Genomic DNA, 13215 nt, shown 5'->3' on the forward strand with positions numbered 1-13215 from the left:
ATCAGTGCAAGGAGTAATTAAAATGAAGCATTGTACAGTTGTACCGAATGATGATTTATGAGCCTGAGGAATTGCCTGTCTGCCCTCTCCCCTCCGGCAGGCTCAGTGGGAAGGATTAACTGGACGGATTGTTTTCAACAAAACCAGTGGCTTACGCACGGATTTCGATCTGGACATCATCAGCCTGAAGGAGGACGGCCTGGAGAAGGTACGTGGGCTCCGGAGAGGGAGGCGGGCACGGGGCAGGCGGCAGCAGTGGGCAAGACCCACCCCGGGTGGGGGAGTTGGGGAGAGGGCCCGGAGTGTGAACGGACCCGTGGAGCCAGGCCTTGATCCTGGAGAGGACATGAAGGCCAGGTCAGGGTGGAGGGGCAGAACCTAGGGGTATGCCCCCAGCAGACCCCAGGTCAACCCTGTGACCCAATCTGGGAAGGAATGAGAGGCTGGCAGGGTGGGCAGAGGTTCTACTGTGTGGGGTGTACTCCCCCATGGAGGCGCCTATGCAGGCAGACCAGGTGCCACGCGCCCATGTATGTGAGCATGGTCAGTCTGACCTAGGAGGGAGGCTGCGGTGTGTTTGGGGCGAGTGGGTTTTGAAGGTCTCACTGGGACTTTCTAAGTCCTCTGTGCTTCCGGGGAGGTTGGGGGAGGACAGCACCCGGCTGGGGGTCTCGAGTCTCCTTTTTGGAATCCTCGGGAAATGTTTGTCACGGAGCCTGGGAGCCCGTGGCCTTTTCTGCCAGCATGGACTTCCCAGCTGAGAACGGGGGTCCAATGAGGCACTTGCCCACCTCTGGAAGTGGATGTCTAACACGCAGAGGCAGGAGGGCCCAGCCACCACCTCTCCCGCCCTGCTGGCTCAGGCCTCTTCCTTGGATTTTTCTCGACACCCTGACCTGGCTCCCCAGAGCCTCCGCTCAAGCCATCCCACCATCGGGCACCCCCGGTCATACTCCGCAGGCACAGCTCTCCCTGCTCTGACCTGCTCACGGCTCTCCCGCCTCTCGCTTCTCAGGATCTCCGAGAAATGCTGCAGCCTGCCTTCCAGGCCTAAACTCCACTCTCCCCCACACCCAACCAACCCGCACCCCCCACTCTGCCACACCTCCCAGCTGGTCCCCTGGGTACAGATCAACCATAAAGAATAGGCACTAACCCTGCTACACCTGGACAGAGGTTGTCAGAGGCTCCTGGCTATTGCTCCTGACCTGTAGACCGGGCGTGTCTGCTGTGGGGCATTTGGTCCGACTGTTTCCCCCTCCACACACACACACACACACACACACACACACACACACACACAGTGTCTGGGGCCACCGGGGCAGGCGGCTCAGGAGAATCTTTCTGGCGAGGGTTCTGTTGTTGGTTCAGCCACTGGACCACTGTTTACCCAACGCCCCCTCCACCGAGGGTTGCTGCTAGGGCCCCTCGTGATGTGCTTTGTCCCTGGGCTCAGCCCACTTGAGAGAAGAGCCCTCGAACGCCGCTTCTCTTGGCTCCGGGGATCCGCGTAGACCGAGCCGCCGAGCCCCCACGTGCGGCCACCGTGCCGCTCGCTTCCTGCCTTGCTTACTGCGGCCAGCTCCAGCCAGTGGCTTTGGGAGGATTAAGGCCGCATTACCCGGCCTAATTACACGTCCCCCTGCTATCTGCTCTGCACAGCTCTCTTAATGGCATGTTTGCAGTCGGCCTCTCTGCTTAATTGATTAAGCTTCCTCAGTACCCCCCAGCCGGGCCAAGTGAAGTGGGCTGCCAGAACCTTTCATGAGACAGGACTGAGGTGGGGGCCACCCCGGGTAGAGTGGGGTCCCAGGGGCGCTGCTCGGGACACTCGGGGTTGACACCTGATTGCTTCCCGGCAGTTTTGGGTCAGAGAGCCATCAGAGCCCTCAGGGACAGACATCCTGTCCCCGCAGCAAGGCGGCTGCTGACTTAACAGAACAGTCACGCAAACTGCCTGCAAGCCAGAGGTATCCAAGGCCCCAGTGAGGGCCACCCACGTTTGTTCTGTGGGCCCCCCAGACTCCTCAGCACCAGCCTGTGATGACCCCCGAGTCCCCTTGGTCACTCAGTCAACAGGTGCTCAGAGACCCTCCTGGCCCAGACCTGCCAGGAGTGAGCCCTGGGCCGGGCCCCAGAGAGTGAGCTGCTGTGTACCCGGGGTTTCCCCCAGTCATGGGCACTCTCCGGGCTTGGCATGACTGTGACCGTGTCCCAGGGCAGGATCCCCGGTGTTCCCCAGCCAACCCCTCCCCTGCATTTTCTCCTTCTGCCCTGACGGGTTTGGCAACAAGTGGGTTTGCGGCAGCTGGACCCTGGGCTCTGTGTGTCCTCAGGAAGTGGGGAGTGGCCCCTAGAGTGGCGAGCCAAATGTGGGGAGAACAAGGAGCCATGAAATCAGCCTGTCTGTCTGTCTGTCTGTCTGTCTGTCTGTCTGTCTGTCCCACAGGTCGGGGTGTGGAGTCCTGCTGACGGCCTCAACATCACGGAAGTTGCCAAGGGTCGCGGCCCCAATGTCACGGACTCACTGACCAACCGGTCTCTCATTGTCACCACCTTGCTGGTAAGAGCCGGTGACCGGGCCCACCCCCAAGCAAAGTCTTCAGCAAGATGTCTGGGAGGCAGAGTGGGGCACGCTGTACGAAGGGGGGGACATTCAGGAGGTGCTCAGAGAGCAGGAGGGGCAAAGCCCCAGCCCCCTCCATTTCCCTGCAGCCCCCAGCCTGGTCAGCACCCCTCTCCTAACCAGGCGGACCCCAGAAGTGGCTCCCCTGTCTCCTGGCCATAGCACCTATGGCCTCCCCACACGTCCCTCCTGGAGGCTGCCCCGGTGTCCAGCGGCACAGCACAGTCTCTGCCCCCAGGGGTAGGGGCCAGCTGGCCACCCCGCCCAGGGCATCCTGACCCAAGGGCCCTCAAGGATGCGTGGGCCCAGCCTGGTGGCATCTCCTTGGGAGACAGCGGGCCATACCCGAGGGTCTCCAGAGCAGAGGGGCCCCTGGTAATGGTGGCCAAGGATGTCAGGCAGCCACTGAAGGGAACAGGGTCTGCGTGACACTGAGTTTGGCTCTTCTTGGGAGCCTTGGTGAGGCTCGTGCTGCTGCTCCTGCCAGGGCTGGCTTGGCCAGGCCATCCTGGCGCTGCTAGACCCTCCTGCTCCTGGAACTCAGGTGTCGGCTCCGGGGCCGGTAGGTGGGTACTGTGGAATGCACAGTGGGGTGATGCTTGCTGAACCCCATTCTCCCAGGAATCTCTCTGTGCAGCAGACATGGGGGTCCTGTCTCCAGGTGCAGAATATTGAGCAAAGCCCATGGAGACCTACGGGTGCTTCTGGGAACTCTGCGGTGGAAAGCCCTGCCCCCTCTTTTAGGGCATCTTCCCCCAAAACCAGACATCATACCTGCCTTTATTATTGACCGGCTTCTCATCAACTAAAATAATCGACACAATAACAGAACGTTAAAACTAACGGTCTCATCAGGAACAGGGGGGATAATTGTAGGATAACCCAGCGGATTCTAAAGAAACACCTAAGAAGAATCCAGGGCTGAGTATAGTAGAGGCTGGTGCATGATGAATGGAATATTGCTGTGGGTAGAAACAGAGAAGACAAAGAGAACAAAATAAAAGGCTGAAGGGAAAATAATAGAGAAGGATGAAAATAAATGGATGAGATGAAAAGGAAAGCCATCAGAGAAAGGATGAAAAATTAAATAATTAACAGCTCTGGCTAGACAAGGTGGAAAAATGTAAAATGTCAGAAAGCAAAGGATAAAAGTGTGACAAAGCTAAAATATAAAAGGGTAAAAATAAAATAGTAAAAGGGTGGTAAAAGATTAAACGCAGAGCTGCATAAAATGTGAGATATAAATAAAACACTTTCACAAGAGGAGATTTAACCAAGGTGAAACTGATCGGCGCTCGGAGATTAGGAGAGATGATGGGACGTGCCGCCGTGGGGCGGCCCCAGCCCGAAGAGGCCAGGAGAGGCGAGCAACCAAAAGGAGGCAGAGTGCACAGCCTGGCACTGCCCAGGGCGCTCTGCGAGATGGAGGGCAGGGCGGCATCCCAGGACAGCATCCCTCGGACTTGTCTCCACCCACAGAGGCGGGACCCAGAGATGTCCCTGCCGCTCTTGGTTGCTCCCTGAGAGATCTGGCCCCTGGGTCTGGCTCGCACTCAGACACCCCAGGGCGCAGGGAAGGGGAAGCCCTCGTCATCCAGAAGTGTGACCACGCCTGGGGAAGAACAGACTTGGGGGGCGGTGTTCTGGCTTTCCCCCCCTTACTGGCTGGGTGACCCCGAAACCATGCTTCACTGCTCTGTACCTCGGTTTCCCCGTGGAAAAAGCGGGGACTGTACCTTCTCGCTGGTGCTTTTGTCTGAATGATTAATGTCAGAGGCATGGACTGTTGCCGTTTTGGCAATAGCTGTGGTGGTTTCTGGGGTCCCAGCTCACTGTCTGCTCTGGGCACAGACAGAGCCCTGAACTACACCGGAAAACCATCAGGTGCCCCGGAAGACCAGGCGTTCTGAGCACTTTGCCCTTGAGTGGGAAGTCCTCAGCCTGCCCAGTGCTGCCTGAGCCCCAGACCCTGCCACTGGTGCGGTTAGTATCCAGTGTCCCTCTGTCCTTCCTGACTGGTCTCCAGTAGTAGGAGGGTCTGGGCCTCCTGAACCCATCTGAACTCTTGTCTCCCTGCTACATGAAGCCCAGACCCCAGTCCTTTTCCGTACCGTGTCAAGGTCGAGGTCAGCTCCTCGTGTCCCTCTGTCCTTCCTGACTGGTCCCCAGCAGTAGGAGGGTCTGGGCCTCCTGAACCCATCTGAACTCTTGTCTCCCTGCTACATGAAGCCCAGACCCCAGTCCTTTTCCATACCGTGTCAAGGTCGAGGTCCGCTCCTGCCCACCCGTCCACTCTGTCCTCTGCAGTTGGACAGGTGCTTGATGCTTCCACAGCTCCTGCCGGCCATCTCAACCTGTCGTGCTCATGGTGGGTCACCCCACTGTCCTGCAGTCTGGGTGGTGGTCAGCGTCCCTCCCCCGGGGGAACAGAGAAAGAAGCCCCCGTGTCCTGGAGTGGAGTAGGGAGGGTGCCCTCTGCAGTGTCAGGCCTGACACTGTCCTGGGCTGTCCTGAGTGGGGGTAACTCCCACACAGGGCCTGGTGCCTCCTGAAGACCTAGTGCTGGTCTTGCAGCTCTGGGGTGTCAGGAATTCCAGTAGGGTCTTCCCGAGCCCTGGGGTGCCCTCCAGTCACCCGATGTGGGGAGTGGCTCAGTCTGACCCCACCCAGATGCTCTGGCAGGAAACCCAAGCCTGAATGCAGGGCCAGCACCTCCTGCCGAGGTCACTGGCCCCTGCCCAGCTGCAAGTGCGTTGTCAAGGCAACAGCACTTTGATTGACAGACAGGTACCAAGGCTGGAGGTCAGGAGCATCCAACTGCTTTGGCCCCAGAGAACAGGACCTGCTGGAACGCCCTGAGAGGTGCTTCTCCGCCTCCTCCTCCCCCTCCTCCCCCTCCTCCTCCTTCTCCCCCTCCTCCTCCCCCTCCTCCTCCTCGTTCCACCCCGTAAGTCTGAGCGGGGCAGAGAGCAGCAGCTGTCCCACCCCAGACCCCACCCTCAGGATCGGTCCAAAGGTGCCTTCCTCAGTCGGGGCCAACAGGGGCACAGAGCCCCTGGCCCCTGAGCTGTGTGTGTGTGAGGGGCTGTCCCATGCCAGGGCCAGAGGGGCCGGGCAGCCTGCCATTCCCCCCTGTTTCCCTGCCCCCACCTAGCCCTCCCTGGCCGGGCCCCAGCCTCTGCTCAGCCTCGAGCTCATGAAACATTCATCCGCCCAAACCTCAGCTCACACACCAAGAAAACAGCCGACTCGCTCCTGGGAGCCCCACGTTTGAAGGTTCAGGCTTCTCAGGGCTGCTGGAGTGAGCAGCGGCGTTGGCATGCAGGCAGGGATAGGTGTGGGTGTGGGCCTCATGCCGGCGTCCGGACATGCATCAGTGGCCGGATCTTCGCCCTGTAGACTTCATGACCCACATAGGCACCAGCACCCGGCAGGTGGGGCGGACAGCAGGAGAGAGAGAAGCTGAGGAAGGTGGAGCCCAGGAGGGGAGGGAACCGCAGAGCTGGCCCCGGGGGGTTGTCTGTGGGGCAGGGCGGGTGAGGATGGGGGTCAGCCCTGCCCAAGTTCAAAGGCAAATCGGTTCTTATGGTGCTTCCTCCGGCTGATGCCACAGGCCACACCCAACCCTGCTTTCTCTCTGGCATCCGTGATCAGACCGACTCAAGACCAAGAGCCCTGGCGAGGAAAAGTCAGAACCGGGTTCTATTTCTGGACCCCTGTTTTCTATGACTTGTTGAAGAGAAATATTACTGCTGCTCCTCCGGCTGCTCTCCCGGAGCCATAGGAGAGCGTGAAGTTAGGAAATTGAGGGCACCTTCACTGAGCAATCGATTAGCAGCCCAGAGAGCTTGTGAATTGGCTGTCTGGACATTTCCAGTAATAAATTGTGAAATAGTCCATGAATAAGTAGTTGGCGGAGTTCAGAATTACCCCCTAGGAAATGTTGCCGGGCTGCAGACACATCGCTAAGCCGAGCACCGTTTTAATGCTCTGGGCTTTGGCTGTTAAATATGTATGCCGTCCGCAGAGCACTTCCCGAAATTAATGGCATTTTACAGCTGCTCCGAAGGCAGCGTATTTATATGGAGATGTATAGATTCTGGGGCTGTGGTGGCTTCCCAAATGAAGTGCTAATTTTAGAGGCCAGGCCAGGGAGGGGCAGGCAGAGAGGGTCAGGAAGCGAGCTGGCTCGGGGACCTTTCCTGAAATGGCCCTTTTGCTGCCAGTTTTCATTTTGTACCTTTGGTGCCGTTGGACGTTGGTCTTCTGGCCTGGAAGGCTAACTGCCCTGACGGGCCGCTTGGCACCCAGGGAGAAGGAGGATATTCATAATAATGATAGGAATCATCATCATAATGGCAGCCTACCCTTGCCAGCTTCCTCTACCCTTGCTTCCCATAGATTTACTCATTTCATCCTCAAAATAGTCCTGTGGGGGAGGTCTGAGTGTTAGCCCCATTCTACAGAAGCAAGTAGGGTTTGTCCAGGAATCTCTGTGGGGCCAGTCTCCCCAGGAATAAAGGCCTCTTCTCTGCTGTGCTCTCCTGGAGTGCACCTCGGGGCCGCCACGTGTCGTGGTGCTGGTTGTTCACTGCACTCGAGCATCTACCCAAGCAGACGGCCCGTGACGGCCCCGCCCTGCCCGTCACTGGGAACACGTTCTCCTGAGGCACACCGAGGCCAGGGAAGTCTTTTTAACATGTCCTGGGGGTGCTAATGCTGCTGGCCCAGGGACAGGCATTGGGAGGTCCTGCCCCGTGCACCTGGGATGGCAGGAAGGGGGTACAGGCATGACGGCCGGAGCTCATCCCCCATTCACCGCCCCTGACAGTGACCGGGGTCTGGGGGGTCAGTGTATTCTTCCCAGCCCTTTCTCAAGTGGGGCCCCACCAGCAGTGGCCATTTGCGAGGCTCAGAGTTGGGTCCAGAAGAGGCCCTGCCCTCCCCTGGCAGAGCAGAGCAGCCTTCCCAGGCGCCCCCAAATATGAGTTTACTTTTATTTAAGGGCAGTGTTTTGGGCCGTGCCTGGCTGCGCTCTGCGGCTGTTCCTGGCTCTGTGCCGGGGTCTCTCTAGAGATGCTCAGGGGAGCAGGTGTGGGGCTGGGATGGGTCTGGGGGTGATCGGGTGCAACCTATGCAAGACGGGTCCTGCCGCACCAGCAGGGGCCTCTGACCCAGTGCTCCAGCCCGCCCACCACCCCCCCCCCCGACCCAGGCTCAGCCCCTGCCCCTCCGGTCCCCGCAGGAGGAGCCCTTCGTCATGTTCCGGAAGTCTGACCGGACCCTGTTTGGGAACGACCGGTTCGAGGGCTACTGCATCGACCTGCTGAAGGAGCTGGCGCACATCCTGGGCTTCTCCTACGAGATCCGGCTGGTGGAGGACGGCAAGTACGGCGCGCAGGACGAAAAGGGCCAGTGGAACGGCATGATCAAGGAGCTCATCGACCACGTGAGTGGGGCGCAGCGACGGGCGGGGCTGAGAGACCCAGAGACGGGCACAGGGCCTGGGGACGGCCGCACCCCTGCTCCCCAGCTCCCAGCCACTCCCCTGCACCCAGGCACGTGGCTCAGGGCCCTTGCCGCTGGAACCGCGGAGGCTCGCCTTGGAGGGCTCCTCGGAACCCCACTGTCTTCTGCTCTGCAAAGGGCCACAGGAGGCTGCCCCAGCCATGTAGCGAGGGCCCCGTGCCACAGCCGTCCCCTCGGGGTGGACAGAGAGGTCCCTACGTCTCTGGCTCGAGCGACGTTGGCTCCAGGGAGGAGGTGGGTGGTGCTGGGGGCACGGCTGGCAGAAGGGCCTCTCCGGAGCTGGGAGGTGCTGAGGAGCCAGTGTGGGGGGCTTTGAGGCACGGGAGCAGCTGGGGCTGGGACCAAGAGGGAGAAAAGCTGTAGTCTGGGGAATCCCCCGGTGGGCGCCCAAAACCTGAGCCCTTCACGAACCGTGAACAGGGCTGACCCTGGCCCCCTAGTAGGTGACGGTCAGTGTCCTTCTGCAGTGAGCCGCAGCCTTGGGCCCCGCCTCACGAATATGCGGGGTGACATGAGAGTTGGAAGGCATCGGCGGTGCCAGGGCGGAGGGCCTGGTCTCAGCTCCGCCCCTGACAGATGTGACCTGGAAATCACAGTGACCCGGGAGAGCCTCAGTGCCTCACTTTGAGCAGCTGCGAGGGCCCGTGGTCGCGGGGGAAAGCGGGAAGCACCGTGGACGGGGGTCTGCCGGTGCTCACTGGACTCTCCCCACCCCCCATCCCCGTCCAGAGCACCTTCTATCAGAGACCTGCTGTGAGGGCAGGGAGCCGATGGCTTCCAGACCTCCCCTTGCCAGGCCCCCGCCTCTGACCGCCCAGAGGAGGAAACTGAGGCAGGGAGCAGTGGAGGGCCCCCTGCAATTAGCGGTTGGGGGGGGGGTCTGGTGCTTCACGAGGGGCTGTCTTTGTTGGTTCTCTGCCTTGTGTTCTCATATGTGGGGAAAGAGCCCCTGGGGGCTTCCCCAGGGCAGAGGAAGCGGGTCCCGCACTTGACACTGACTGGATGTTCTTCTGAGAGATGCTCTCCTCGGCCAGGGGGCCCTGGCGGCAGGAACCTGCTGCCACACAGGAGCCCGGAGATCAGGAGTGAGGACAGAGGCAGAAGTCAGAGCCAGCAGGGCAGGCAGAGCCTGGCCTAGGCCCTAGGCCGGAGGAGCACAGTGGGGAGGGGCGTGAACTGGGGTGCCACAGTGCTGCCTACTTGCTGTGTGCTCCAAGACTAGTTTCTTAACCTCTCCGTGCCCTCCAGAGTCCATGATAATAATAGGACCTTTCCCGTCTGTGCGGGCCCAAGCCAGCATCCTCTCTGCATTCACTCTTGCCCTGTTGGATTTAGGGCTCTGGGATATGCCCACGAGACTGGGCTGGGGCAGTTTGGGCAAGTCCCTTTCCCTCCCTGCCAGCCCGTGCCCTCCCTGGCCTGTGGGAATAATCCCTCCTGCCCCGCGTGTGCTCCGGCTTAGAGGGAGGGTCAGTGGCAGTGAGTGGTGGGGAAGCGGCCCTGGCACTCGGGCGGGGTCTAAGCGGAAGGGAGGGAGTGGTGGTGTCACCGTATTCGTGGTAACGGTAATTACTATGGAGATCAGTCGGCAGCCTCCAGATCATTGGCTCCCCTGAGGCCACCAGTGGACGTGGGAAAGGGGGGTGATACGGGCGGGGGGGGGGTGTTCTGAACCTGTCAGCTGTAGAGACTCTCGGGCCGGGGGCTGGCAGGGGCGGGGAAAGCCGGGACCCCCTGTGGGCCTGAGCGGGGCTGTGAGTCTCGTGCCAGCATCAGCAGCGGGTCTGAGGCTTTGAAGAGGCTGCAATCAGAAGCACCCAGCAGTAGCCAGAGCTTCCTCCGCTGACCCTCGGCTGGAGAAAGGAGGACGCCCTGCCAGGGGTCCCTGTGCAGCCCAGTACCCATCAAGGCCACAGGGACCTGACGGGACACGCAGGGGACCTTGTTAAACCCGAGTTCCTGCCGCTGATGAGCCCATTCATCCTAGCTTGGTGCCATTTTTAATAACATCATAACCATTTATTAGTGCCGTCAGATAATTAGTCTTCTCACGAGCTCATGGGAAGCCTGGTGGAGGCCCGGCAATATTATCACGTCCTTATTAGGAAGCTGCACAAGACGTAAAAATGATGGATGTCCACCTTTGCGAGTGTCTGTCCCCCGGGGCCCATTTGGAGGTCCTGGGGGTGGGGAGCCCCTGACCCATAGGGCTTAGGAAGTCCTTCCCTCTCACTTGGCTCACCTCTGCACCCTGTCACGCATCTTCCTGGGAACGAGGCCTGAGGGGCTGAGGAAGCTGGGGCGTGGGGAGTAGGCGGGGGTGGAAGGTGCACGCTCACAGGCTCCTTCCAGGTCACCTCCAGGCAGGGGAGCCGCAGGCAGCTCCGTGGCACGGCGCCTCCACTGTCCCCGCTCCGATTTTTACTGCCGCTCGCTCCTTTCCCCTCACCTATTTTCTCGCCCACATGCCTGAAAGACTCCCCGAAGTCTTAATGACTTCAGAATCCCAGGCAGAGGGTTCCAAATTCCAGGTCTGGCACATTCCGTGGAAGTTGGGAGAGCTGCCCAACCTTCTGGCCCCCGTTCCCATATCTCTGAAGTGGGGGTGATAAAGACGCTCTCTCACAGGCTCGGGAGAAGATTTCCAGCGATTCGGCATCAAGTGCCGGCCACCTGCACTCCGTGAATGTGGGGCATGTGCAGGGGGAGGTCCAGAGTCAAGGCCATGACCCCATCTACCCAGAAGGCCAGGCAGGGTCTTAGTTCTGGTCTCGGGTACTGGTGCTCCAAGGTGAATCCTGTGCATTCCAGGAGATCCTAGGGACAAGTTAGCATCCTGATGGGACAGGGAAGAGGAGCACAGAGAAAGGCATCCACAGGTGGACCCTTGTCAGGGCACCAGGTGCTCAGTACTTTGGGCAGCTCACATGTGCCTGTGGGTGCCCAGGCAGGCAGCTGGAGGACAGGGGAGGGTACTGCCATGCTGAGGCGTACCCCTCAGTCCACAGATGCTGGTCCAGAGCCAGCAGAGAGCAGCCTGGACTCAAACATACCAGTACAAGAGCAGATGAGGTGGGGGCAAGAAGCAACAAGGCCTCCGTGGAGAAGAGTAGGAGGGTGTCAAGACGCCTGCACCCTGCCCTGGAGTACTCATTCTGCAGAACTCTCTGGAGAGAAGGCTCGGCCAGAGCTGAACTCCACAGAGCACACCCCGACTTAGATACCCCAACTTCATTACGGGTGATGTTAAAAGGGGGAGATGGGATTCGGGGCGGGGAGAGCCAACACTCGGACATGTCCTCCAAGTGGGACTGATGAACACATCAAGTGTGGCATGAGACGCCTTATTCAGTGTGTCTGAGGCCATCTCTGGGATGGACACAGATGGGGGGCAGGTAGACCCTCCACTTCCCAGCTGCCTTAGCTGCCCACGGTGGCTGGGGCAGGGTTGGGGGGGTTGTTGCTGTGTTGGGGAAAGGTTGTTGGGGGTCTGGTGTGGAGCACGAGGGGGTTCTGAGCTGAGCACTCCAAGGCATGTCAGCACCCCAGAACCCACAGTGGCTGGAGTGGTGGGAGCAACCATGGTGGACGCTGTCCCTGGCCTCTGGGACCAGCACCGAGTCGGCAGGCACCTGACACTCACATTTCCGTTGATGCCGCCCAGGGGTCTGAGTTTGACCTAAGAGCATGGGACAGGGAGTGACAAGCAGCCCAGCAGGAGGGGCTCCTGGGCTGAGACTTAGTGAAGGAGGACGAGATGTGGGGGGAGGGGGCACCTGCCTGGCTGGACACATGTCTGGGGGGCCTGCGAGGTGTGGGAAGGGTTTTTTTTTTGAGAGTGGAAAGCGAGGTGCCTCCCTCCTCATGCACCCCAGCAGAAAGTCCTGCCCAGCTGTCCTAAAAGCCAGACACAGGACAGGATACCGGAAGCAGGGGCCCATGCCCTGCAGCCAGCACTTTGGGACTTCCTGGCATCTGTTGGCATCTGCTAGGTTCCTGGTGACTCCCACACTACCCATGACCTCAGAGCTGATGGCTCAGTGTGGCTGCTGATTGCTGGATCACCCACAGATCTAATCTCCCCACAGTTCAGGGGCACTTGGTGTGCCCCCCTAAAAACCATTTATGCGGCAGGCCCTAAGGGTGTGCTTGCTGGCTGCTCGCCTCCTAACCTCACTGTTCCTCCAGCCTCACGATTCGTTCATTTCTTCAAGAACTGCTTTCAGAGAGATAGTCCAAGGAGTAAGACACTCGCCTTGTGTTCAGAAGACCCTAGTTGGATCCCCGGCATCCCATATGGCCCCCCCAAGCATTGCCAGGAGTGGTCCCTGAGTGCACTGCTGGGTGTAACTCAATGTCTGACCCCCTACAAAGAACCACTTCCAGCCAGGCCCTGCATGTGATGTGTGAATGCAGCAGTCAGCCAAGTAGGTGGGGAGCCCCCTGAGCCTCGGGAGCCCCCATCCATTGTGGTGGAAGAAATGGAGAATCTTCTGTAAGCTTACGAGTAGAGGCCATCTCACAGTCAGGGCAAGTGTTCTGAGAAGGTGCCCGGGCCTTGGCCGGCTGTATGTCAGCTGTGAGTCGCCACTCTGTATGATTTGCCAGCCCCCATCTCCCTGTGGCTGCAGAATTAGCTGTCACGCTAACCTCCAGAGCCTTGCAAGGGACACTTTCTGGAGCCAGGAGCTGGGTCATCCACTGACGGCCGCTGTGACTTACTTCCCTCTTCTCGCTTGTTCTGGATTCTGCCAGCTGGTTCTAAGGACCTGCTGGCTGGGTCTCTCCTGAGCCCCGAGTGTTCCCATCCATTCAGTCCCCATATTCCTACTGAGGCCCTGCCAAGAGCCAGGAGCTGTGCTAGACCAGAGTGACACAGAGAATCTCTCAGCTTCTCTAAATCCAGAGCTAGGATCAGTGCAGGGAGAAACCCCTGTGCTCCGAGGAGCTCCTCCATTGCTTCTCAATGGGAGAGTGGGCACCAGGGAGACCTGCTCTCTTCCACTTGTCTGGGGCATAATGTTTGAGCCCAGGTCTCCAGGGGAAGGAGACAGTAGCTA

The 13215-nt window shown here is 59.7% G+C and overlaps 1 protein-coding gene across 1 annotated transcript in view; it reads left to right on the forward strand.

Annotated features, from left to right (window-relative positions):
- Positions 1 to 13215, forward strand: part of GRIK3 (glutamate ionotropic receptor kainate type subunit 3) — a 192067-nt gene that overhangs the window by 147873 nt on the left and 30979 nt on the right. The window contains exons 8-10 of the mRNA XM_004614243.2: positions 101 to 208; positions 2450 to 2563; positions 7872 to 8075. Coding sequence (XP_004614300.1) covers positions 101 to 208; positions 2450 to 2563; positions 7872 to 8075 — 426 coding nt within the window. The remainder of the gene's footprint in view (positions 1 to 100; positions 209 to 2449; positions 2564 to 7871; positions 8076 to 13215) is intronic.

The sequence above is a fragment of the Sorex araneus genome, chromosome 5, assembly GCF_027595985.1.
Source record: "Sorex araneus isolate mSorAra2 chromosome 5, mSorAra2.pri, whole genome shotgun sequence".
NCBI lineage: Eukaryota > Metazoa > Chordata > Mammalia > Eulipotyphla > Soricidae > Sorex > Sorex araneus.